Consider the following 27,512-nt stretch of genomic DNA (forward strand, 5'->3'; position numbering starts at 1 on the left):
CGGTAGTTTCCAACCTGTGGCAACCCAATCATGTTGTTTTCTTGGCAAGAGTTGTTTTGAGGTGGATTGCCATGGTCTTCCTAATCCTTAAGATGAGAGAATATGACTTGTTCAGGGTTACTCAATGGATTTCCATGTCCAAGTGGAAGTTTTAGGGAGTGTCAGTGTGGATCCTTAAACTCCTGGAAGATGCCTATCTCAGATAAATCAGAACGGAACATTCATTCATTCTTGCTTGTAAATTTAGCTTAGAACATTTTGTTAGCCTGAAATCACATAACAAAATAAAAGTAATTCTCCTGTGTCAGATTAAAAGCATATCATATTTAGCATCATATTACCCTTAGTGGCCAGGCTGATGGTTAAGAGAGTCCACATGTTCCCCCAGAGGCATAGTCACTTGGACTCTTGAAGAAGTCATTGTGAATAGAATCCACCGATAGCTGTATTCACCATATTTTTATCTAATGCTCCCCTTTCAAGTTGGAAGCCATCACTATATCTTGTTATAATATGCCTTCAACATATGTAGATTTTAACTTATGGCAACCCTGTCATGTAGTTTCATGGCAGGATTTCTTCAGAGGGGATTTGACATTGCCTTCTTCTGAGACTGGCTTGCCCACACAGTCATCTGGTGGGTTTCCATGGCCAAGGAAGGATGAAATCTTGGACCTAGTCAACATTCAAACCACTATACCATGCTGGCTCTCATAATCTCACTGCCTACTGAATTTCATAGTTTAATTATAAGCTTTGTGAAGAAGTACTTCATTTTATCTGTCCTAAATATCCAACCATTTAGCTTAATTGGATGCCCCCAGGTTCTAGTGTTATGAATAAAACTTCTCCCTGTTCACTTTCCCCACACATGTATCATTAGTTACATCTTCAGCGTGTCCCCCTAATTATGTGTTTTTTTTCAAAATGAAAAACACTCAAGCATTGCAACCTTTGCTACATCCCTATACTGTTTCCATCTCTACAACTTCCATTCTGAGGCACAGCAACCAGAACTATATGCAGTATTTGAAATGTGATCACACTATCTATTTCTATAGTAGCAATAACATATAGGCAAGTTTACTTTCAGTCCTTCCCCGAATTAGACCTGTGCTTATCCCTGACAGTTGCCGTTTTAATTGACTTGTTTACCACAACCACAAGACCCCTTCCTTGTTCAGTCATTTCCAACTCAAACCTAGAAAGACAGTACTTTGCATTACTCCTGTTGAGCTTTTAATTCTGACTTTCTAAGCTGTGGGATTGATATGATGCAGAAAAAGTCTAGTTGATTCTTAACGTTCTGAGATATGGCCCACGGACAAATTTGGACAAATTTTTTGTCCAGATGTCTGGAATGGCTATCTGTATGTTGAATGAGCATGACCAGAAAAATATGGAAAGCTGCTTTAACCCAACCAGTTCTATCTGCACCAGGGATAGGGAGTCTTTGGCCATCTAGATGTTGTGGGTTTTCAAATCCCAGAAGCCTAAACTAGTATGACAAGGGGTAAGGAATTGTGAGAACTGTAGTCCATAACATCTGGAAGGTTCCAGATTACACACTAATTTATAATAAGGCATAAAGAAGGCACTTTAGAAATATTTTTTCCCAACTCTGTCAAGGGAGTGGGGACCTCTGCATATAAAATCTGTCCCAAATTCTGACCTAAATTCCTGTTCACTTATAGTCTCCAGAGTCCAAGCTCCAGTTCCAATGAACTCCCAGCAGAATGCCCTCCAGCAAGATCTTCTTTTGCAAGGCCAGTACTGTGACCCAAGGGTAAGAGTACTTCTCTCAAGCTAGTTTTATCCTGGCTACATGTTCATATAATAAAACCACAAACCTGGTTAACAAACAGCACTGGCCAACTGACATTTCCCAAATAGCCTCAAAATCTGCTGTTTGCCCTCTTGCTAGTATCTCGATCAGGGTGGACAATTATTACTCCACAGATGTGTTTGGACCCCAGTTCCTGTGAGGCCATGTGTGTGTGTAATTTTGTCTAGTTAATATTATGTAACCTGGGGAGGCTACAGTTTCGTCCTGCATCTTCCACAATTAATGCTGGCTAGGGCGCCTAGAAATCTGAAATATCTCAAAGATTCCTTGTCCCTGAAAAACTGTGCCTATGCGAGTACTGGCACAGAAGCAGACATTAATAAATAAAATCATTTTTCCCATACAAAATAAGACCCTGAGTCAGAACAAGCACAAGCTCTCATTAATGTTACTTTTTCTCTGGGGGGTCAATACACTGATGGCCTGACACAGCTACAGTTGAAACCCTGGCTTTCTCCGCTGAATTCTTTAAGAAGCTCTTTTGCCACTGCCACTGAGGGACATTCAAAACTGTCTTCTCAGGGTGTGCTGGGACCTGTGGCCGATGAGGTGGCCTTCTCTAGAACGTTGTGACTCTGTGACTCTGGGTTCCATTCTTCCGCCCCGCCTCCCCCGCCCCCTCCAGGCTTCCGTTCTGTTCTCTCTGCTCTGTCCTTCCAACTGCCATCTGGAACAACACCTCTTCTTCTCCTCCCCACTGCACCAAACTTTCTCTTTCTTCTTCTCTCCCTTCTCTGGCTCGCTCTACTTTCTTCCCTCCCTATTCCTATCTTCCTCACGTCCTGCCCACAATGTCTTACCAACAATGAGACCTGAGACACTTCATGCCTTTCCCACGTGGCTTTAAAAGTGGCCCACCCACCTTCCCCCTCACTTCCTGACCCATCCTAAATCTCAGTTGGCTTCCAGGTGTCACACCCACAGGGCTGTCTTTTTCCCACTCTTTCCATTCCTTGGTGATTTCACAACAAGTGCTTTGGGGACAGACACCATGTCAAGTTCAGACCACCGCAGGTCACGTTTGAATGCTTCTGGCTCCAACATGTCAGGCTTTAGCCCATCTTCCAGAGTTTCCTTTGTGCTGAATACCTCAGCAGAGTCAGACCCATCAATTGAGGACACACGTAAAGTTTCCTTTCTTTTAGATGCCTCAACAGATCGACACCATAGCTCCAACACCTTATTTGCTTTTAATACTACTGGGCCTAGAGCCATAGATCCCTTAGAGATGAACACTATAAGCAGACATTCAAGAGAGTCCTTCAGAACTCCCAAACAAGAGCATGATAATGCCAGTTCCTCTTTTGTGTCTTTTGCCATCTCACATTCATCTGGGGCACAAGGTTCCAGGGAGTTTCAGATCACTCCCAAGTCAAGGACAAATATTACAAGCTCATTTGCATCCTTTTCTAAGACAGGTTTAGATTCTGACAAAAAGGAGAGGGAAATGGCCTTTGTTCACCGACTAGCACCTCGCCGTGCTTCTTCTAAAGTTTCTCCTGTTTCTGACCAGATCCAGAAGCGTATAGAGGGTTTTTACCTATCCAAGGAGAAACTTCTGCAAGTGAAGGATGCCATGTTAGCTGCCATGGAGAGGTGCCTAAAGCAGAAGGTTAAAGAAGGCAACTCTTTACTCATGTTACCTACTTATGTTTGTGCAATGCCTGATGACACTGGTAAGTATGATTTACTGTGTTTATCTTGATCTTTGCACTCAAAATTCTGGTCTAGATGGCTTTCATCATTGCAATATTAATGCCAATGAATACCAGATGCTCTAGCTTACATTTCAGAGGAAGGAACTGGCAAACACACTTCTGGATATTCTTTGTCTAAGGAAACCCTATAAAATTCATTGGTTTGCCATTAATCAACAGGCAACTTGAAGGCATGAATACACACACACAGGGAAGATCCTAGGCAAACTGCTTGTGAAAATTCACCTTCCCTCTGAAATGGAAGAACTGCTAGAGAGAGAAACATTGTCTGAGGTCTATGGTGCTTTCAGTTCATTGATAGGCTTTTGGTGATGCCATATGTGTGGACTGTCACATTCCTTGGAAAGATCCATCTTCATTTCATCTGCAATTCCAGTAGATTGTATTTCTGAGACTGAAGAAATGAGGCAACACTGAGAATGTGAACAATCTTCCTAAATTACTGATTCTCATTGATAGTTGATTCTCCCTCTTGCAACTGCTCATCTCCAGTTGAAGAACATGACAATAAATACTATCATGTGATACAGTTTTTGCAATTTGCACAAAATGTGTCTGTGCATGAAGCTAAATTGCATGCATGTGGCAAGCACAGAGTGGCTGCCATGTTGATAAAATATGCAAAAGGTTTCTTATTTTTGAAAACTCATGTGGCAGGTCAGTGCTTACTGTAGCTCAGCTACCCAATTTGTGCAAATATAATTTTAGAAAACAAAAAGACCCTCTGGAGACTAACATGAACTATTTTGCTCTGTTACAAGTGGAAGTGAAGCGTTTCCAGTTTCTAATTCTTGAACATAAAAATGAGAGAAGTGATACTTTATATCTCAGTATGGTAACTAGAGTTGTCAACTTTTGAAACAGCTGTACCATTACGACCACTTTGATATGCAGATGTTAGAAGGAGCTCATGTTTACCTTAGTGTTGTGAAAATCTTCCTCTCTGAATTCTTCAGATCAAAATGGTGATAAATATAAAGAACCTTCAGACTGAACATTGTTTTTTTAAAAAAAAAAAAAATCAGTTGGCATTGTGTCTACTTTGGCTAAGGAAAAGAGGCAAGGCAAGAGCCATTGCTAACATGACAGAAGCCGAATAGAAAAAGATCCCTTTTGTTTCAGTTGAACTTCCATCTACTGTTTTCCTTTCCACTGCTTCACATTCTGCTCATAATTTTCAGTGAGGTATCTTATCCTAGTCCACCTCTCACACAAGGCTTGCCACTTTTGTTGCCAAAAAAATAGGAGATGTGTGTGTGTGTGCACAGAGTTTCTTCCAAGCTAGAAGGCATGATTTTCTTAAGGATGATGAGATACCCTTATCTCCAACATCTAGTAAAGGAGTATTCCTTTAGTTGACTTTGTGAATGTTCCCAGATCTGTATAACCTGTTTTCCCCAATATTTGCCTTCCTAATGGGATAATTTTTCATGAATGCTGGTATTGTCTGAATGACTGACAGCCTGGGATGGGATTGCAGGCTGTCACTAGAATGAGGGTGGAGAGCTTGGCCATTCATTACCTTGCCTGTAATAGAAAGAAAGTTAGCATAAGCATGTGCAAACATGCTGAACACAGCTTGTGGAATGAAACTACGGGCAGTCCCCGGGTTGCAAACATCTGACCTACAAAAGGAAGTGAGAGAAATCTATCCCTTGGAAGAGAAATTCACTCTGCAAAGAGTTATCATGGGGAAAATAACAACAACAACAACAACAACAACAACAACAACAACAACAACTTTATTTTTGTATCCCACCTCCATCTCCCCAAAGGGCCTCGGTGTGGCTCACATGGGGACAAGCCCAACAGCACAAGTTAAAACACAGAACAATCACTTAAAAACACTATTTATTTATTTTATTTACAGAAATTATATTCCACCCTTCTCACCTCGAAGGGGACTCAGGGCGGATCACATTGCACACATAAAGGCAAACATTCAATGCCATAACATAGAACAGAGACAGAGACGAGACGCAGGCACGGGCACGGGCGGGCCTTGAACTCATGACCTCATGGTCAGAGTGATTTGTTGCAGCTGGCTGCTAACCAGCCTGCGCCACAGCCCGGCCTATAACTACATATAACAATAAAACACATCAACAGAATTAAAACCAGGACAATAATAATAATTAAACATTCAGAGGGAAAAATTGTGTAGAGCTGTTAATAGGGGTCCTAGGAGGTATAAGGGCGATCAAAAATAGGTGACTGCCCTTATAACTTATACCTCCATTGAAGCTTTTTTGGACTTCTTCACACTTACCTTTTTTTCAGTGGCAACAACGGAAGTTTACAAGTTCAGCCATGGAGCCCAATGGCTCCCACCACACCCCAGAGAACTACTACTGGGGTGGGTCTGTGGCTGAAGTTGAAAATTCCTGTCACCACCAAAAAAGTGGTGGCAGCAGACAATGGCAAGCTCCCCATCTTTCCATGGTGGTTGAGCCGCCGAAAAAAGGCTTCCATGTGATAGGGTAGGGGGGGAAGCCGCAACAGAGTAGGGGATGGGGTGACAGGTACCCTTGCCTCCTGTGTAACTGCCACCAGGACACAGTGAAATGCCATGGTTCCGGTGGCACATCTTACAAGGTCCCTTGTTTGCAAACAAGCCAATTTTTTAAAAAAATCCAATTTTCACAGGGACAGTAAATGAGAGAAATCTTTTGAACGGGGACAGAGACAGCAAAACAAACACCACAGGGGTGTTAACCCTTCCATATACTATCCAAATACACACACACACACACACACACACACACACACAGAGTATATATATGGAATTGCACATAAAATGTACCTGTTCAAACTTACAAACAAATTCAACTTAAGAACAAACTTACAGAACCTATCTTACTTGTAACTTGGGGACTCAGTGTACCTGCCTGCACAGCTGTTGTCAAGTGTTGAATGTCCACTGCAGAAATGAACCTATATTTACAGAGCATGCCATTAAAGACCAATAGATGCATTTATTTATTTAAATGTATATGCCCCACCCTGTATCAGAAGCTTTATTTATTTAAATATTTCTGTCCAGCTTGGAGGCAGGCATGTAATAAAAATCAATTTTACCAATTTAAAACCATTTAAAGCAGTAAAAAGATAATTTACATATACACAAAATATTAAACATTTTGAGTTATTGCAGCTTAAAACAGTAAACACAATTTCAAAAAATTAAAACTGTGCCCATGTGAGTTTTTATAAAATCAATGCAGACTAAAGCCTTTTTGGAAAAGCCACTTTTTTTATTTCACACCGAATTACAAGAGCACTTGCACCAGTCAATCCTCTTTAGGGAGGTTATTCCATAACCACTGTGTCACGACAAAGTAGACCTTCTCTCAGATGAACTTTGTGTTGCCCCTTCTAATGGGACACAGAGGAGGGCCCCCTGAGCAAGTGTTGAGGAGGAAGAGGTGTTTCTTCAAATATTAAGGACTATATGACAGGTGTGGCAACTGTGGCCTGATAGCTATTTATGGAGGGCCACTGCTGCAAATTTCATACTCCTTTTAGCCTAAATCTCTACTGGGAATTTTAGGCCAAAAACATTTGGAGAGCCACAGTTTCCCACTCCTGCTTTCTCCAAAATGTGTCCAAATAACACTGAATTAGCAACAGAAATTCCTACTGAAATTATGAACATTGAGTACCCCTGCCTCCCTTCCAGATGGAAATAATCTACTGCTGCTTATGTTGTGTATGGGTATGCATACATGCACTTACAGGCAGACAATCTTTGTGTTGGGAAAAGTTCGAAGTTTTTCTCTATATTAATTCAGAATATGAGCACTAAGGGCGGAATATAAATAAAATGATGATGATGATGATGGTTATTATTATATAGATATAGATGTAGATATATATGGATCCGGCGGTGCATGGGTTATTAGAAGAAGGCATTGTTTATTTTGGGATGTTAGGTAATATCACTTAAGTTTGGTCCAGATCTGTTGTTGGCTGGGTTCAGTGCTGTCTGGATAAGGGTGAACTACAACTCCCAGATTCCCAGGGCAATCACCTCCAATCTCTGCCAGTATTCAGTTGGCCATGTTGGGTCTGTGTGCCAAGTTTAGCGAAGAACTGATGTCAGCTGGGTTCAGTGCTTTCTGGATGCAGATGAACTACAACTCCCAAAATCAAGTCCCCCAAACCAGTGCAGTATGTTCAGTTGGTTATGGGGCTTCTCTGTGCCAAGTTTGGCCCCAGTCCAGTATCAGTGAAAGCACTGCAAGTCACATAATTCATGGCACGTTTAGTCCAGATCCATCACTGGTTGAGTTAACAGTGCTTTCTGGATGTAGGTCAAGTACAACTCTTGTAAATCATGGTGAATTCTCCCCAAACTTCTTGTTCAGTTGCTGATTAATTCCTCTGTTAACTGTGTGCCATAGGAAAGGGCAAGAAAGGGTTAAGGTAGAGGCAGTGGGCGGGGTCATGCAAAATGAGGAACCCTGAGATGTCCATTCTGGAGGAAAAACAGAACATCTAGGATGAAATTGTCTTCACATGAAAGCTTTCACTTGGGTGGGGGGCAGAATGGTGTTTGTGAAGGACACTGGTAGGATTTGGGCTACATGTTCATGGTGCTCACTATAACCTGCAATGGTCTTTGGAGGGGGGGGGCCATGGGTGTCTCCTGCTCAGTGGGAACTATAGCTGTTTGTGGAGGCAGGAGATTGTTAGTGTAAGTGGACACTTCCTCCACATACACACATACAAATTTTTCACTTTTATTATGTGTGTATAATATATATATATATATATATATATATATATATATATATATATATATATGAGTGATGGCATCAGGGCAGCGGACAAAACAACAAAACTACAGCCCCCCAACCTCGAAATTTGACAACACAACCCATCATTCACGGCTCTAGGTTGATACAACAAAAAGAAAAGAAAAATAAAGTCCTAATTACAGGGAGAGGAATAATAGCTTTTATCCAATTGCTGCCAGTTAGAAGGCTAAGCTCCGCCCACTTGGTCTCCTAGCAACCTACTCAGCCCAGGGGACAGGCACAGTTAGGCCTCACTTAGGCCTCTTTCACAGATTATCAGATTTTAACTGGATTATATGGCAATGTAGACTCAAGGCCGTTCCAAACAGCTATATAACCCATTTATAATCTTATCTGCTTTGAACTGGATTATCTTGACTCCACACTGCCATATAATCCACTTCAGTGTGCATACTAAACATAAAAACAATCATACAACAGACATTCAATACCACCACTACCTCAACAATTTCTCACCAACACCACCAGACAACGCCACAGCAACGCGTGGCCGGGCACAGCTAGTATATATATATATATGTATATATATATATATATATATATAGAGAGAGAGAGAGAGAGAGAGAGCAAGAGAGAGAGAGCAGAATATATATACTGTATATGCTTATATGTGTATGCAAAAAAAAATCTCTTTGTGAAATGTGTTCAAAATGTACCATCATTTGAAAAACCTGGGAGACTTGCTGAGAACCAGAACATTTGTGAGTACTGTATTCTTTAAATCCTGTGTATGTATGTGTGTGCAAAACTGGTTAATACCAAAATTTGGACAAACAAATATCCAAGAAATGTTGATATGTGTAAAAATCTTTATTTTAAAGTGTAATGTGGGTGTCCTAGGGTGAACAAAGCTTGGGTTGTTTGTTCACTACTCTCCTGTTTATATCTGTTTTGCAGAAAGAGGGGATTTCCTTGGCCTTGAGCTGTACTACAACCAGGCCAAGGTCCTTTTGTTGCAGCTGACAGATAACTTGGAGGAGCCAGAGATACTGAAGAAAAAGTCTTTCCCTCTTCCTGAGAAGGTTATGAGTGGCAATGGGGAGCAGGTACACTTTCTCTGTCTTCATCATCATCATCATCATCATTTAATTACTTATTAATTGCCCTCCATCCAAGATGCTCTAGGCGATTTACAAGATAAAATGGTAAAGGATAAAAATATATACATACAAATATTGATAAAATTAACCTAGATGAAAAGCTCTAGTAAAGAGCCAGGTCTTGAGTGCTAGGGTAAAAGGCCCTAACTCATGCATGGCTCTCATATAGGGCGGCAAGGCATTCCATAAGGTAGGGGCAGAAATAGAAAAAGCTCTGCGTCTGGTCCTTTCCAAGTGCACTTCTCTAGGACCTGGTACATAAAGTAAGTCACGTTGGGATGGTCGTTGCGACCTCCGATGATGGGAGAAGGAGAGACGGTCCCTAAGGTACGATGGGCCCTGGCCGTAAAGAATTTTAAAGGTCAGAACTAGCATCATATAGACCACGGTAATCAGTTGGAAGCCAATGCAGATGCTGCAGCACTGGTTTTATGTGGCATTTCATGGGTGTTCTTGTGATTAGCCTGGCTGCCGCATTCTGAACAATACAGAGCTTTCGGGTCGTAGACATCGGAAGGCCAACATACAGGGCTTTTCAGCATGCTTAATCTATCCCATGTTGCCAACCTTCCCTTCAGCTGTCCTCATTAGCACAATAAATATCAAAATTGTTCATAATTATTTTTAATTATTCTATTTTTATAAATCACAATGATCTCAATGCTCCATTGCCCCTCCTCGCTTCCATTGTTTCTGGAATTCTGCCCCCTATTACTTGACTGTGCCTCCCTCCACTTGCTCCACCCACCATCTCATTCAGTCTTTGGCTCTTTAAAATCTGTTTTTGTTTTTTTAAACTGCAATCTTGTATATAATTGTGTGGGAGTAAACTCCACTTAATACTGAGGCATACCTCTCAATAAACATATATAGGATTCGGTAGATTGCTAATCTGATTTCTGCCCTCTGCATTTGCCCTACTACAGTACTCCTTTCCCCTGCTTTGCAGTCTTTCTCTTCTTAAAGAACATTTTCCAACTTCACTTCCCTGATTCTGAATGATAAAGAAACTCTACTACATTTTAACATCAAAAGCAGCTGTTGGTGTAGGGCAATGGCTACTATCATGCACTTTCCTTGATCTCGCCCTAAATTCAAAACACACCTGTCTGTTTTCACTGCAGCATTGTCAGGACCGGCCCAAGGTAATTTTCAAGTGTAAGCGAACAGAATTTTGGCGCCCCCCCCCAAAACAATCGGATATCGAATTGTTGGCAGTTGTGAGGCTACCCTGAGTCCTCTTCAGGGTGAGAAGGGCGGGACACAAGTATGGGAAATAAATAAATAAATAAATAAAACCAGGACAGTAAAAAAAGAACACTCAAAACAGGGGAATTCCAGACATGAAACAATCAGGGCCAGCTAACACCACCCAACAAAGATTCCCTCAGGCAGGAAGCAGCCAGCTATGAATATGTGAGGGACATTCAATGCTAATCAAGGTGGCCAACTGCAACGTTCACACTTGCCTCAACCTCACAACCTCTGAGGATGCCTGCCATAGATGTGGGTGAAATGTCAGGAGAGAATGCTTCTGGAGCATGGCCAGACAGCCCAGAAAATGCACAGCAACTCAATAATGATAATGATAATTTTATTTCTTACCCGCTCAAGACGGTTGACAACATTGCTAGAACACATAATAATTTAAAAACACTCCGTAAAATATACATATGGAAACATATTTCCATAAAATACACAAAACAAAAAGGAGCCCCGGTAGCGAAGTGTGTTAAAGCACTGAGCTGCTGAACTTGCAGACCGAAAGGTCCCAGGTTCAAATCCCGGGAGCGAAATGAGCGCCCGCTGTTAGCTCCAGCTTTTGCCAACCTAGTAGTTCGAAAACATGCCAATGTGAGTAGATCAATAGGTGCCACTTCCGGCGGGAAGGTAACGGTGCTCCATGCAGTCATGCTGGCCACATGACCTTGGAGGTGTCTACGGACAACACTGGCTCTTTGGCTTAGAAATGGAGATGAGCACCAACCCCCAGAGTCAGACATGACTGGACTTAACGTCAGGGGAAACCTTTACCTTTACCTTACACAAAACAAAAATTAGACATAGAGTGGAAGTTTAAACAATATCATGAAAAGGGCGAGAAATCTGCCCCTCTCCATATGGTATGAATCAGGGGTCCCCAAACTAAGGCCCGGGGGCCGGATGCGGCCCATCGAAGCCATTTATCCAGCCCCACGGCACAAGAGCAGAAGGGGGTTGGGCTAAGTAACCCAAGGGGTCTCTTCTTCTCTTACAACCATTATTATTATTATTATTATTATTATTATTATTATTATTATTATTATTAATATTGAGGCTGGGTGGCCATCTATCAGGGATGCTTTGCTTGTGCTTTTGGTGCACAGAGACAGAAGGTAGTTGGACTAAATGGCCCAAGGGGTCTCTTCCAATCCTATTATTATTATTATTATTATTATTATTATTATTATTATTATTATTAAGGCTGGGTGGCCATCTATCAGGGATGCTTTGCTTGTGCTTTTGGTGCACACAGGCAGAAGGGGGTTGAACTAAATGGCCCAAGGGGTCTCTTCCAATCCTATTATTATTATTATTATTATTATTATTATTATTATTATTATTATTGAGGCTGGGTGGCCATCTATCAGGGATGCTTTGCTTGTGCTTTTGGTGCACACAGGCAGAAGGGGGTTGGACTAAATGGCCCAAGGGGTCTCTTCCAAACCTCTTTCTTCTTCTTCTTCTTCTTCTTCTTCTTCTTCTTCACATTGACGCTGGGTGGTCATCTGTCAGGGGTGCTTTGTTTGTGCTTTCGATGCACAAAGCAGAAGGGGATTGGACTCAATGGCCCAAAGGGTGTCTTCCAACCCTCTTTTTTATTGTTATTGTTATTATTTATTTATTTATTTAGATATTTATTTATTATTGCTCGGTGGCCAACTATAGTCTGGCCCTCCAACGGTCCGAAGGATCGTGAACTGGCCCCCTGTTTAAAAAGTTTGGGGACCCCTGGTATGAATAAAGAAATCCACTGGACTTAACTGGCACTTGTATCTTTATTTCTCCATTGGAAGAAGTGAGGCACCGTGGAATTAACATAGTTTGACTCCACTTTCACTGCCACGGCTCAATGCTATGGAATCCTGGGAGTTATAGTTCGGTGAGGCATCTAAACTATTTGGCAGAGAAGGTTTAAAGACCTTATAAAACTACAATTCCCAGGGTTTCATAGCATTGAGCCATGGCAATGAAATTGGAGTCAAACTGCATTAATTCCAAAGTGCAGCTGCCCTTTGGTGAGATATATGCATCCCTCTGAAGTACACCACTACAATATACACTACAATATACCCTTAGGCCCTTTCTGTATTGCCATATAAAATGCAGGTTATCTGCTTTTAACTGGATTATATGGGAGTGTAGACTCAGATAACCCAGTTCAAGGCAGATAATGTGGATTATCTGTGTTGATAATCTGAATTATATGGTTATGTAGAAGAACCCATACCCTGCCATATAAGATCCAGACTATCTGCTCCGAACTGGATTATATGGCTGTATGGATGCATGTAATCCGGTTCAGTGCATATGACCTGGATTATCTGCCTTCATAATCTCAATTATATGGTTATGTAGAAGAACCCATACCCTGCCATATAAAATCCAGACTATCTGCTCTGAACTGGATTATATGGCTATATGGATGCATGTAATCCGGTTCAGTGCATATGACCTGGATTATCTGCCTTCATAATCTCAATTATATGGTTATGTAGAAGAACCCATACCCTGCCATATAAAATCCAGACTATCTGCTCTGAACTGGATTATATGGCTGTGTGGATGCATATAATCTGGTTCAAAGCAGAAAATGTGGATTATCTGCCTTGATAATCTGTCTTCTATGGCTGTGAAGAAGGGGCCTTAGGAAACTATAAATCCTAGGAGTAGGCCCACATGTCCCAGCTTCTGGAACATGGCCAGGCAGCTGAAAAACCTGCAGCAACCCAGCCTCAGGCCCCTCCATTTCCCCCTCAGTTGCCAAGTTGGCCCAGGCCTGCCCTGGAGACATGCCTGGCGAAATGCTGGGAACAGGGACGGGTTCCTACCTGCCCCGTCTTCATGGCTGAGAGGGTCCCCAAGGAGGTGCATGGCAGGGGCACAGGCCTGCTCGACCTGCCAGAGCTCCTTCCAGCCTCGGAGGGCTGCCGGGCGTTGCGGGAGGAATCCAGGAAGGGTGCAGGTGGAGCAGCAGGCCCAGAGGCCTGGCCTCAGGTCTTGTTCAGGGGCAAGAGGGCTGCAAGGGCGAGAGGGCCGAGTGCGAGAGAGGCGTGAGTGGGCCGAGTGCGAGAGGGGCGTGAGTGGGCCGAGTGCGAGAGAGGCGTGAGTGGGCCGAGTGCGAGAGGGGCGTGAGTGGGCCGAGTGCGAGAGGGGCGTGAGTGGGCCGAATGCGAGAGAGGCGTGAGTGGGCCGAGTGCGAGAGGGGCGTGAGTGGGCCGAGTGAGAGAGATGCGTGAGTGGGCCGAGTGCGAGAGATGCGTGAGTGGGCCGAGTGCGAGAGGGGCGTGAGTGGGCCGAGTGAGAGAGATGCGTGAGTGGGCTGAGTGCAAGAGGGGTGCGAGTGGGCCGAGTGAGAGAGAGGTGCGAGTGGGCCGAGTGCGAGAGAGGCGTGAGTGGGCCGAGTGAGAGAGAGGCGCGAGTGGGCCGTGTGAGAGAGAGGCGCGAGTGGGCCGAGTGCGAGAGGGGCGTGAGTGGGCCGAGTGAGAGAGATGCGTGAGTGGGCCGAGTGCGAGAGGGGCGTGAGTGGGCCGAGTGCGAGAGGGGCGTGAGTGGGCCGAGTGAGAGAGAGGCGCGAGTGGGCCGAGTGCGAGAGGGGCGTGAGTGGGCCGAGTGAGAGAGATGCGTGAGTGGGCCGAGTGCGAGAGGGGCGTGAGTGGGCCGAGTGCGAGAGAGGCGTGAGTGGGCCGAGTGCGAGAGGGGCGTGAGTGGGCCAAGTGCGAGAGAGGCGTGAGTGGGCCGAGTGCGAGAGGGGCATGAGTGGGCCGAGTGCGAGAGAGGCGTGAGTGGGCCGAGTGCGAGAGGGGCGTGAGTGGGCCGAGTGCGAGAGAGGCGTGAGTGGGCCGAGTGCAAGAGGGGCGTGAGTGGGCCGAGTGAGAGAGATGCGTGAGTGGGCCGAGTGCAAGAGGGGTGTGAGTGGGCCGAGTGAGAGAGAGGCGCAAGTGGGCCGAGTGCGAGAGAGGCGTGAGTGGGCCGAGTGCGAGAGGGGCATGAGTGGGACGAGTGAGAGAGAGGTGCGAGTGGGCCGAGTGAGAGAGAGGTGCGAGTGGGCCGAGTGCGAGAGAGGCGTGAGTGGGCCAAGTGCGAGAGGGGCGTGAGTGGGCCGAGTGAGAGAGATGCGTGAGTGGGCCGAGTGCGAGAGGGGCGCGAGTGGGCCGAGAGAGAGAGATGCGTGAGTGGGCCGAGTGTGAGAGAGGCGTGAGTGGGCCGAGTGTGAGAGGGGCGCGATTGAGCAGAGTGCGAGAGGGCCGCGAGTGGGACGAGTGCGAGAGATGCGCGAGTGGGCCGAGGAGTGCGAGAGGGAGCCTCAACAGCGCCCCCCTTGACGTGCGCCCGAAGCGGCCGCTTAAACGGCCTCCATTGTTGGACCGGCCCTGAGCATTGTACTACCTTTCTCTGTTTGTGCATTTTAGGCCATGAAACTGACATTTGGGGATGGGGGTTAAATACTCCTGTCTTGTATACCTCCTTTAGTTTGATTCAGTCTCAAACTAATCTGAATGAAACCCAACCCTATAATGGGTTTTATGGCTAACTTGATGCAACGTTGCCTCTTATTTCCAACAGTCCTTTCGCATCAGTAGCCCTTTTTTATTTTATTTATATCTGATATAAATTGTGGTTTAAAGAATACTACTTAATAAATGATGGGGAGCCTGGTGAAATTGCTGGTTCTATACTGGTAGGCTATAACTTTTGGGCATATTTGTCATCCTGTCCCACCATGAGCAGATGCTGTTGGAAGAGGGAGGGTGGCCCTGCTGGTTTCACAATGTCCTTTCTTGTTTTTCCAGGTTTTTGAATTCCTGGCTCAATGCCTGGCTACGTTTTTGAGTGGACTTAACATCAACACAAAGTTTTTCCCACTGGGTTTTTCCTTTCCTTTCCCTTGTGAACATACCTCACTGAGCCAGGTGACTATTGTGATGGACTAGTAGCAGGCTAAATGACAGGCTGGAGGTGCCTTGTGTTTCCTTGGAGGACATTGGTTGAGGGGAAAGAAGGATGAGGAATAAAAAATAGGACCCACATTTTGCTATGCATACAATCCAGCCACAAAAGATCCCAAGAGGAAAGATGGACTTCTGGATACTCCCTTAAATGTGGGGGAAATACAATACTGATGGTGAAAAACGGAAAACTGATCCATATTATTCTTTATCTGAGGACTATAATGTCTGCTTGAGTTACACAGCTCATGCATACTTTCCGCTTGTCCTGCTTTGGCGGAAACAGTCCAATTGATTCTCTAGTCATCAGTGGCTTTTCAGTTATTCCAGTTTCTCTTTCCTTCTCCTTTCTCCATTTGTGTTCCTTGTATTTCACCTGTTGCAAACTGAGTTCAAAATACTGAATTAGTTCTCACTCACTTAATTCAGCAGGAGGGAGAAGAAAAAAGGAAATAAAATTTCGCCCATCCCAGAAGGCTCATGCAAAAGCAAATGACTGCAGCCTTTCCTAGCTTGTCTTTTCTTCCTCATTGATAATTTTCCCAGTCTTACGTTATTTGACCTGTGTCCCAGTTTTCATCTGTGAAATGTTGGAGAGTATGACAAATGCTACAAAATTTGGGGTCCCATCTACACTGCCATATAATCCGGTTTCAGAATGCAGATTAACTGAATTGAACTCATTGAACTAATATAATCCAGGTCAATGTGGTTCGATCTGTATCATATGAGTCTGACCATTATAATGCAGTTCAAACGGAATTATATGGCAGAATAGATGGGGCCTCAGTGGCATTTCTCTCTCAGTATTCTGCATTTTTACAGAACTACACACACACATGCTCACCCACATTGTTTTATATATATATATATATGTGTGTGTGTGTGTGTGTGTGTGTGTGTATATATATGTGTGTGTGTGTGTGTGTGTGTGTGTATAATCAGTCTAGTGGTGTCACAACTATTACTGATGCAAGTGGCTTTTAAGCTAAGGGATCTATTTTGCCATGTTTTTGCCTACCTAATCTTTTGCTTCCTTCTCCCCCGCCCGCCCTGCTTCTCTAGCGCTTCCCTTGCAGGGGGGAGTCTGGATTTTGAAGCAGGAAATTGGTGTGGCTGGGGTTCTTTTTGAAGCTCTTTTTCTCTCAGCCACCTACAGAGCTGTGCAGCTGTGAAAAACCGTAGAAAAAAGCAACCTGAAATGGCAGCTCGATTTCTCTGCCTGCTCCCTTCCTCTATCCCATCCTTCCCCCCAATCTTTCCCCGCATGGATTTTGATAAGATTTGCAAGTAGGAAATCCCTGAATTCTTTCAAAATCTTTTTTAAAAATGGTGCTCCGTTATTGCTATGCAGCTGTGAATAACCACCGGACTTATTTTTAAACCTGCATTACTTCACAGCTGTGAGGTTGAGCCTCCCAGTCCCAGACAGAAAAGGGAAAAGAGCAGCGTCTGGGAAGTGGCAAGCTGGCCTCCCAGTTGTCCCGCAGTTGCCACACTACTCGCTGGTGGTGGGTTGGACTTGATTTTTTTTGTCATAAACATGATGAAGACTGTATTGCATTCATTAGCATGGCCTCTTAAGGAGCCATGTTGAGAAAACAGCGACCCAACCATATTTTTCACATTTTTATTTTATTTTTATCCCACTCCCACCCAATATGGGACTCCAGGTGCAACATCCCGTGGTAGTAATAATAACAGACAAATAATGAGGGCTCTGCTATAAAAACTAGCAGAGTTGTGGATTCTGCACAACTGGACCTTGTAGCTACGGTACCATGCAGCCCTTATCTGTGATGAAGAACACCAGCCAGGGCTGAAGTGAGATTCAGCTGTCACCCTTGGCCAATTTCTGTATCAGGAATGGGGTTAGGAGTGCTATTTTGTCCTTCTTAGTAAGCAGATGGGAAAATGTTTTGGGTTGGCCTGAGCTGCAAGTGTTGTTGTTAGTCCGTACATTATAGGGTTGTTGTGTGTCTTTCGGGCTGTGTGGCCATGTTCCAGAAGCATTCTCTCCTGACGTTTCGCCCACATCTATGGCAGGCATCCTCAGAGGTTGTGAGGTATGGAGAAAACTAAGCAAAGAGGTAAATATATATCTGTGGAAAGTCTAGGGTGAGAGAGGTCAGTGTGAATGTGTGTAGTTAACTACACACATTCACACTGACCTCTCTCACCCTAGACTTTCCACAGATATATATTTACCTCTTTGCTTAGTTTTCTCCATACCTCACAACCTCTGAGGATGCCTGCCATAGATGTGGGCGAAACGTCAGGAGAGAATGCTTCTGGAACATGGCCACACAGCCCGAAAGACACACAACAACCCTGTGATCCTGGCCATGAAAGCCTTCGACAACACATCCGTACATTATGTCTTCAGAAAGGGTGCTTGCAGAAAGCCGAGCTGAGTCTCTGTTACTGAGCCTGGCAGCAGTTTTCAAGACTTCCCTGCTTTGTGTCCCACAGTGTAAACTGATCAGATGGAGTATGAATTGCCGCTGGCCAGGCATGGAGGAACATGATGTGGCGCAAATGCTCCAGATAGCCATTAACCAATACTGCAAGGTGAGAACAATGGCAGGGCCAGCTATGGCTGAAGGGTATGGAGATGGGTGGGAAGGGTAGGAAGGGCAACTGTGTGACTTTGGTCCTTTGCTGTCTGTTGACTCCTCCAGGACTACCAAATAGAGGTCCTTGCTATAGTGAATAATACTGTGGGGATCTTGCTGAGTTGCAGTTCTGAAACAGAGCCTTGTGACATTGGGCTACTTCTAGGTAAGCAAAACCTGGCTCTGTGCTAGTTGCAATGCGGGTCCTCTGCAAGGAGGACACGTATTTTATATTGGGCTTTTTATTAGGAAGCTAGCTGTTATTTTCAGACTGGAAGCCTTTGGGCCACATGTTGGGTTTTCCCCCATTTGTTTATTCATTTATTCTTTACATTCTTGAAAATATAATAGCCAAAAGTCTCTGGACAGTCTGAGATTGTGTCCATGAGCAGGATCTTAGTTGTTGTCTCCCTTCAAATCATTCCCAACCTATGGTGGCCCCCAATGACCCTACCTTGAGATTGTCTTGGCAAGATTTGTTCACGGGGGATTTGCCACAGCTTTCCTCTGAGGCTGAGAGAATGTGACTAGCCCAAGGGTCACTCGTCTCCAGAATCATAGTCCAACAATATTTACTTCAGTATTTACTTTTGTCACCTTAGCATTTAAATATTTAATACCGTTTTCACTACCATATTCAATACTGGGTTTTAACTTTGCTTTTGACAGTGTTTCCTAATACCTAAATGTATATATTTCTATTTTTATTCTGATGCTTGTACATTTTTGGTGCTGGTCATCAACTGTAATATATATACATAGGGGCCCCTGGTGGCACAGTGTCTTAAAGCACTGAGCTGCTGAAATTGCGGACCAAAAGGTCCCAGGCTCAAATCCCGGGAGCGGAATGAGTGCCTGCTGTTAGCCCCAGCTCCTGCCAACCTAACAGTTTGAAAACATGCAAATGTGAGTACATCAATAGGTACCAGCTTCAGGCCGGGGCATGGTACCGAGACAGTCTTGGTCGCCTTAGTCGATGATCTACGCCGGGAACTGGACAGGGGGAGTGTGTCCCTGCTGGTTCTGCTGGACCTCTCAGCGGCCTTTGATACCGTCGATCACGGTATCCTTCTGGGGCGCCTCGCTGGGATGGGGCTCGGAGGCACTGTTTTGCAGTGGCTCCGGTCCTTACTGGAGGGTCGTTCCCAGATGGTGTCATTGGGGGACACCTGCTTGGCCCCACAACCATTGACTTGTGGGGTCCCGCAGGGTTCAGTACTGTCCCCCATGTTGTTCAACATCTACATGAAGCCACTGGGAGAGATCATCCGGAGTTTCGGGGTCCGGTGTCATCTGCACGCAGATGATGTCCAGCTCTGTCACTCCTTCCCACCTGTCACTAAGGAGGCTGTTCAGGTCCTGAACCGGTGTCTGGCCGCTGTGTCGGACTGGATGAGGGCCAACAAATTGAAACTGAATCCAGACAAGACAGAGGTCCTCCTGGTCAGTCGTAGGGCCGAACAGGGAATAGGGTTACAGCCTCTGTTGGATGGGGTCGCACTCCCCCTGAAGACACAGGTTCACAGTCTGGGGGTTCTCCTGGACTCATCGCTGAGCCTGGAACCCCAGGTCTCGGCGGTGGCCAGGGGAGCCTTCGCACAACTAAGACTTGTGCGCCAGCTGCGCCCGTTCCTTGGGAGGTTTGACTTGGCCACGGTGGTCCACACTCTGGTTACAGCTCGTTTGGACTACTGCAACGCCCTCTATGTGGGGTTGCCTTTGAAGACGGCCCGGAAGCTCCAACTAGTACAATGGGCAGCAGCCAGATTAATAACTGGGGCAGCTTACAGGGAGCGTACCACCCCCTTGTTAAGCCAGCTCCACTGGCTGCCGATATGCTACCGAGCCCAATTCAAAGTGCTGGTCTTGACCTATAAAGCCCTAAACGGTTCTGGCCCAATCTACTTGTCCGAACGTATCTCCTCCTATGAGCCAGGAAGATCCCTAAGGTCATCTGGTGAGGCCCTGCACTTGGTCCCGCCTGCCTCACAGGCACGGCTGGTGGGGACAAGAGACAGGGCCTTCTCGGTGGTGGCTCCCCGGCTGTGGAACACCCTCCCCAGAGAAATACGACAGGCCCCAACCTTTCTGAGTTTTAGAAAAGCCCTGAAAACATGGCTATGTGCCCAGGCTTTCGAAGATTAAATGGTAAAGACGACCCCGGACTGATTTACGGCTACAGCACGAGGATTTTGGAGGAATGGATTTTAATCATATGTTTTATATTTTTATATTGTTTTAATTGTTTTATTGGATTTTCATTGCTGTTTTAATTATGTGTAGGCATTGAATTGTTGCCAATTTGTACGCCGCCGTGAGTCCCTTCGGGTGAGAAGGGCAGGATATAAATGTTGTAAATAAAATAAATAAATAAATAAATAAATACCGCTCCAGCGGGAAGGTAACGGCGCTCCATGCAGTCATGCCGGCCACATGACCTGGAGATGACCTGGAACCTTTACCATATATATATCCCAACACTCAAGCCACTCCACCACATTCACTCTGTCTATAGGTAGAGAATTTCTATAAAGAATGAGTTGAGTGGATTATTTTATACACAACAAAACAGCAAAACATTGTATTTAATTGAAATGGTAGGCATTTAGACATTGTCAGAGGCAGAATTATGACACTGATGGATGTTGCATCTTACATGGTACAGCGTTTGCTTTTATCAGAGGCAGAATCTTTCATTCGTTTTCACATCACCATGCAGCCAGAAGTTTTTATTAAAATTGCTTATTCCTCTGCTTTTGGCTTCTCTCCTTGCCTCCTGTCTTCCTGTGCCTCATAGATTTTGGCACTAACTGCTGCTACATGGAGGAGACACAGCGCATAGTCGGCATGGGTGATGATGCAGGGCGCATGTGTCTGAATGTGGAATGGGGATCTTTTGGGAATTCTGCTGAGATGGATGACCTATTGACAGAGTTTGACCTGATAATGGATAAGCAGTCTACAGATCAAGGCAAACACAGGTGGGTTACTGTGAAAGAAATGAAGGAGGTATTTTCAGTGAAGATCTGAAACACTAGCCTGTTTGATGTTGCTACACTTTGACCTGCGACAGAGCCTATTTCCAAGAATCAGATATTATAAGAGGAGAAGAAAGGGAATAATCAATTATTGCCCAACTTGATAAATGGGATCTAGCAGCATAATGTGGGTTAGGCACACTTGTGGTGCCCAACAGCGCTTTTTTCTATAGTAAGGAATGTCATGTCTTGGCTTGCAACAGTTTCATTAGCATCATTTTACTTGTTCTGCATAACCTAATAACATCTTCTTGAAAAACGTCCAAGGGAGGAAGGATTGCAGATCTCAGACTCTGAGGACCAATTTGCATTTTACATGCCAAATACATTTGCTGCATATGCACAGATGTTTGCAGAGGGAGATTCTGGAAAGTAGGATAGAGAGATGTGCATGTGGGCATGTGCTGCAGAACTGCAGTTGGCTCACTGGTCCCCCTTCCTCCCGGCACCTCCCAAAATGATACTCATTATTCAGACCCATGTTAGTGTTTGAAAAGCCAATGGGAATCTGTAGTATAAAAAGTAAGTAAAATATTAATTAGACCAAGTATTTAGATTTTGGTCCTATCTTTTTGAGATCTCAAGCAAATTGATATCAAGCTTTTATATTTGCTTTACCTTATCCCTACCTCCATCTGACTATTTTCAAGATTTTTGATTTTGTATCAAAAAAACAATGAAAATGTAACCCTGAAAGTAAGATCCTAGAACCATAAAAATGTAGGCAAATGCTTCATATACTTTCACTAGATTGTTATTATAGGATAGAGCCTATGATGCCTTGGAGACTTGTCTTTCTTAGCAGTTGGTATTTTGAAACACAGTCATGCCTTCTCATATGCACAAGATGAATTGAACGTGGGTGAATTACCTGCCAGCAACTGAGGATTCACTGCTTTCACTCCAATTCCTTCCCTTTCTGCACTGATTTTCATTTGTACTTCTTCTGCTAGATTTGAGAAGTTGGTTGGCAGCAAGCACCTCTGTGAACTTGTCCGCGTGACTTTGGCCAACTTGGCTGAGAAGGGCGAGCTTTTCAATGGGGTCTTGACTCCTACCCTGCTGACCAAGGGAAACCTGGAGCTTCAAGACATTGTGGAGATCATTGAGTAAGTGAGTCTGGGTTGAGATACCAGGTCATCCCAGTAGTAGCGGAGCAGGACTTGGCATGTCCTATTACTAACTTCTAGGCCAATCAGCCAGGGGGGGAGGAACCCTCCAAATTAATTTTATTTTTCATGCATTGAAACAGATGAATTGCTGAGTTAACTTGGCACATTTGAATGTGCCATAAAGCACCCAGTTATATAGCCAACATATCTGTCAGAATAAAACACCATGATAGATGGAAGCATCAAAAGAAATGAGCACTCAGAGGTCATTTGTAGAGTAGCCCTCTCACCAAGTTATGAAAAGGCTAAAATGTAATATCACACATACTTTACTCATGAAATACTGTGGTATTCATTTCCAATTAAATCCCCTGCTTTCTTTTTCACTGCCTCCCAATTGACCTTTGCATTTCATTTCACCTCTTTGCTCTCTTCAGGTCCTGGCTATTTTGTTCCTTTCATTTTTCTTGCCTCATCCAGTTGAGCAAGCTTCTCTCTCTCCGGACACACACAAACATCTCTACAGCTATGTAGTGTAGGATGTCTTGGGATGTGCAGCATTATTATGTATGTATGTTTGCGAGAAAGATAAATTGTTATAAAGGGGAAGATTAATTCTTTTGTTAAAAATGTGAAATATTTGATGAACAGTCTCAGCGATAATCATCACCGCAAGACATCTCCTTTTTGAAGATGAAAAGTAGCTTTAAAAATAAAAACCAGAGACAAGCATAAAGAATAAGTTTTCACATGGATAAGATAAACAGTATGGTATCCCCAGGGTTGCCATTTAATTCTTTTCTTTAAAATGTATTAGCCAACCACTTGAAAAAACAATCTAACACATACAAAAAAGTGACAGCTAATTGTTTCACATTCTTCAGTAAAGGTCTGTGGTTTCTTCAATGGTTTGCATTTTCTAAGTAAAAGTATTTTCCATGTAGGGAAAAATATTATGAAAGTAATATATAATTCTCCATGGCTGAGTTTTATAAATGATGACTGTCAAATGTTTTCCTGCATTGAAAACACTCTTGTGTATGGAATGAGTGCTACTTAATGGGACCCCATGAAGATTTAGGGAAAGAATTCACAGAACTAGTGGAAAGAACTGGTTCCCCTCAAAGTGTTTCCTTATCAGGAGGTAAAGGTAAGAGCTGGCGTTGTCCATAGATGCATCCTAGGCCCATGACCAGCATGACAGCATGGAGTGCCGTTACCATCCTGCTGAAGCGGAACCTATTGATCTACTCACATTTGCATATTTTTGAACTGCTAGGTTGGCAGAAGCTGGGGCTAGCAACAGGAGCTCACCCCGTCCCATGGATTCGAACCACCAACCTTCTGGTCAGCAAGTTCTGCAGCTTAGCCATTTAATTCGTTGGACTACCACAGCCCCTCCTTATCAGGAGACAGCTTTGCAAATACAACCTCCTGCCTTCTTCCTACAATAACATAAATCTCCTCTCCCAATATGTATATCTTAACAAGTCTTAGGACTTGTCTACCTACCACTTCATCATATGTATTAAATTCCACTGCGTGCTACACTTAAAATCCAGGAAGCCACTGCTCCCACCATATTTGTTTGGCATCACACATCAACAAACCAACCGCAATATAACCAACTAGAGGCAGCTCCCGACAGAGCCTTGCTAGTAATGTTGTATAACATGGCGACCCTGTTGAGTCTCTTTAGCATCAGAGAAGAGTGAAAAGGCAAACCTCTTCAGAACAAACTACACTAAGAAAGTTCATCCTAGTGGGTTATCATAAGTCTTAAATGACTTGGAGGCACACCACTACCACCACCACCACAAAAAAATAAGCCCTGCAGTTCTCCTAATGAATCGATTCTAATAAATATATTGCTTAACTATGCATTTTTGTTTTTTTTCCTTATGCACAATAGACCATGATTTGCATGTGTTTTGTTATTTATCCTAATACTTCCATAATATGTCAGTTAGAAAAGCATCTATCCACAATGACTTGTACTACTCTGTTATAAAAAGAAGGGGACAATCATGGAGTTGGAGTTGATTTCAATTGTTTACTGAGGTCATTGAACAGCCGCTGCAGAGTCTTGCTCATGCGTTTCCCCCATTACTTAAGTTGTGATTGTTGTTTTGAATTACAGTGACAAAGTGGGCCTGGCCAAAGCCAAGAACTTTCTTTTGCGCCTTGGACTGGTGGCAAGCAATCAAGACTGTTTCCAAGTGCAGCAAATATGCCAAGCTGTATTTACCCGATCCGCCAACCTCTGTGCTGCTGGACTGGCTGGTCTCCTTACCCATATCCGTACCGTTCAAGGGCTGTCAACGCTGAAGACCTTTGTGGCTGTGGATGGGGAACTGTTCGAGAGTCAGACACAGTAAGACGCTGTACTGAGAATAAGAGCTTTTATTCAAAACTAACAGGCTCACCAGTCCCACAATCCCTTGGGCCAATGGCCAGTCACCATTTCTTAACGTTATTTCAAGCATAGAACTTTGGGTCAAGCTTTCTTTGAAGTGTATTAATTAGCCAGTAACATCTTTCTTTCAATAGTTTATTTGTCCAAAGGTTTCCATTTTGAAAGTACACCAGGAAGCCAATAGATTTGAACTTTTTCCATACTCTCAGTGCTTTATGCTTACTTGGTGCACTCTTCTGCCATGTCATTCTTTCTAGGACAGTAGCCTACACATACCAATCATATATCCAGTTTATCAGACATTAAGTAGTTGATATAATTAAATAACTCCCAAACCTAATCTCACTTGACACCAAAGCTTGGTATATTGGGGCTTCCCAAGCTACATTATCAACATTTATTAAGTGACCTCAGGAAAAGAGTTGTTTAAATTTTTGGTTACCATTTGAAGTTGTCACAATCCTAAGGAGGGGGGGCAGGTGACTGACAATTGACAAACTGTATATATCACTTTTAGTCATTCTCCTTCAACATGACTTATATTACTTTCCCCTCCAGATATCGTGAAATCCTGCAGCAGATCTTGAAATCGCTGGTTCCTGAATGTACTGTCCACTTTGTCCTGTCGGAAAATGGCAGTGGCTATGGGGCTGCCTTAGCAGCAGCTGTAGCCATGCGACTTAGAGGCCAGCAGAAGGGGATGGCCCAGATCCTGGCACCTTTTCAACTTTCTATGGTGGACCTGGAAAGACTACAGAGCTTGATGAGGCAGGAGATGGAGAAGGGCCTGGGGAAGGAGACACACGACACATCCATTGTCCGCATGTTGCCCACTTATGTGCGCCATTTGCCTGATGGCACCGGTGAGGGCAGGGAACAGCATAGTGGGGAACTGCTCAATATCTAGGGCAGCATGAGCTCTGAAGTATTTGTGTCAGCCTGGTTGTCTCAGAGATATGGTGCTGAAGGCCTTACCTGGATCTGGTCTTTTTACTGGTTCTGGAACTATTGCAACTACGTATGTTCCTCTCCCTGAAAATGACATATATCTTCTAGTGCTGCTTAGAAATTAGGCTTCAACCATTCTCCGTAGCCCAAACATTTTCATGAAGACTTCCTTCTTAACTTTTAATTATATGGTAGTATAGTAGTGCTGCTGTTGTGACCCACCATAGGGCTGACTAATACCTCGAATAGAAGATTTCAGAAGGTAATAGAGTCTCCTTCTTTGAGTTTTTTTAAAAAAAACATCTCCTGGGAATACCTTAGTTCTGGATTCTTCCATGGCAGGAGAATAGATTGGATGACCCTCAGGATCCCTTCCACTTCTATGCAGTAAGCTCCAACACATCAGCTGAACAGCATCATGCCAGAGGGCAAACTAGATACTTCCCTTAATTTTTTTGATTGCAATTGCCAATACTGGTTGGCATGGCGGTGAGCCCTGGGGATGTGGATAAAGTAAGTTCCGTTTTCATCAGCTGAAGCTGATAGTGGGTTTGTGTAGTGTTGCCTCTTTTACCCAAATTTTCCTTCTTGTAGAGAGAGGTGACTTCCTGGCACTGGATCTGGGTGGAACCAATTTCCGAGTGCTGCTGGTGCAGGTGCAAAGCAAAGAGGAAGGCGGTGTGCACATGACCAGTGAAATTTACACTGTTCCACTAGAAATAGCCCAGAGCGATGCAGAAAAGGTAGGTGTAGATGTGGAAATTACAAAGTAGCATTGAAGGGGAAACTTTTGTTGTGTTAAGTAAGTAATTTCTGACAACTCTACGGTGACCCTATTATAGTTGTTACCCAGCAAGATTTGTTTAGGAAGGGCATGCCATTCCCTTCCTCTGACTTGCCCTGTGGTTTTTCATGGCTGAGTGGAGGATTGCAAACCTGGTTTCCAGAGTTGTAGTCTAACATTGAAACCATTACACTATTCTGGGAAACTACGTTTGACTATAGGGTCAAACTGGACACTCAGGTGAATCTGTATTCCTCTATGCCCTATGATCAATCTTTCCTCCCTCTCACAATGGGAACTCTTCAAAGATGATTAAATTAATAATTAAATTTGCCAATTAAGCCTATGTTTACCTTCTAATAACCAGGCATAAAATAAGAAGCCTATGTCTTTTATCACTTGATGAAGCCCATTTGCTGAAAGCCTACAGTCTAGTTTGACCATTACAACTGGGATATGGGTGCCTGTGGGGAGGAATGACCCTGTTAGGGTCAGGGCCAGTCCCTTTGCTAGCTCAGCTGTCTTCGGTCTGGCTTTATTTCTGTCTCACATGGGAGTCATGCCTCTTTTATTCCTGCAGCTCTTTGGCCACATTGTTAGCTGCATGGTGGATTTCCACAACAAGCACAACATCTTGGGGCGAGGACTGCCACTCGGTTTCACTTTTTCCTTTCCCTGTCATCAGGTCAGCCTGGACAAGGTACAGAACAGCATTCTGGCACTCAGGTGGTGAAATATATAATGATTTCTCAGACGAGTGTGGGAGAGAAAGGAGACTGAAGCCCCCAAGATGGCTTCCTGGATGGGAACAGCATTGATTTTATAACATTTACTGAAAATATAACATACAAATTCACAAAATAGTCTAATACATTTTATAAATGGTGCAACCCAGAAGACTGTTGA

General features: G+C 44.0%; 1 protein-coding gene across 4 annotated transcripts in view; it reads left to right on the plus strand.

The window, feature by feature from the left end:
• The first annotated feature begins 2,445 nt into the window (after window positions 1–2,445).
• Window positions 2,446–27,512, plus strand: part of hk3 (hexokinase 3) — a 30,127-nt gene continuing 5,060 nt past the window's right edge. Inside the window, exons 1-11 of one of the 4 annotated variants that reach the window (XM_062970190.1) lie at window positions 2,446–3,522; window positions 9,282–9,430; window positions 15,538–15,657; window positions 18,166–18,264; window positions 18,375–18,474; window positions 21,106–21,289; window positions 22,300–22,455; window positions 24,599–24,832; window positions 25,433–25,737; window positions 26,417–26,565; window positions 27,187–27,306. In XM_062970190.1, the coding sequence (XP_062826260.1) occupies window positions 2,838–3,522; window positions 9,282–9,430; window positions 15,538–15,657; window positions 18,166–18,264; window positions 18,375–18,474; window positions 21,106–21,289; window positions 22,300–22,455; window positions 24,599–24,832; window positions 25,433–25,737; window positions 26,417–26,565; window positions 27,187–27,306 (2,301 nt within the window). In that variant the 5' untranslated portion in view covers window positions 2,446–2,837. Of the gene's footprint in view, window positions 3,523–9,281; window positions 9,431–13,231; window positions 13,742–14,815; window positions 15,127–15,537; window positions 15,658–18,165; window positions 18,265–18,374; window positions 18,475–21,105; window positions 21,290–22,299; window positions 22,456–24,598; window positions 24,833–25,432; window positions 25,738–26,416; window positions 26,566–27,186; window positions 27,307–27,512 lie in introns of those variants that run through there. The other 3 variants (XM_062970189.1, XM_062970191.1, XM_062970192.1) reach the window with 3 other exon arrangements.

Source organism: Anolis carolinensis, chromosome 2 (genome assembly GCF_035594765.1).
Source record: "Anolis carolinensis isolate JA03-04 chromosome 2, rAnoCar3.1.pri, whole genome shotgun sequence".
In the NCBI taxonomy this organism is placed as follows: domain Eukaryota; kingdom Metazoa; phylum Chordata; class Lepidosauria; order Squamata; family Dactyloidae; genus Anolis; species Anolis carolinensis.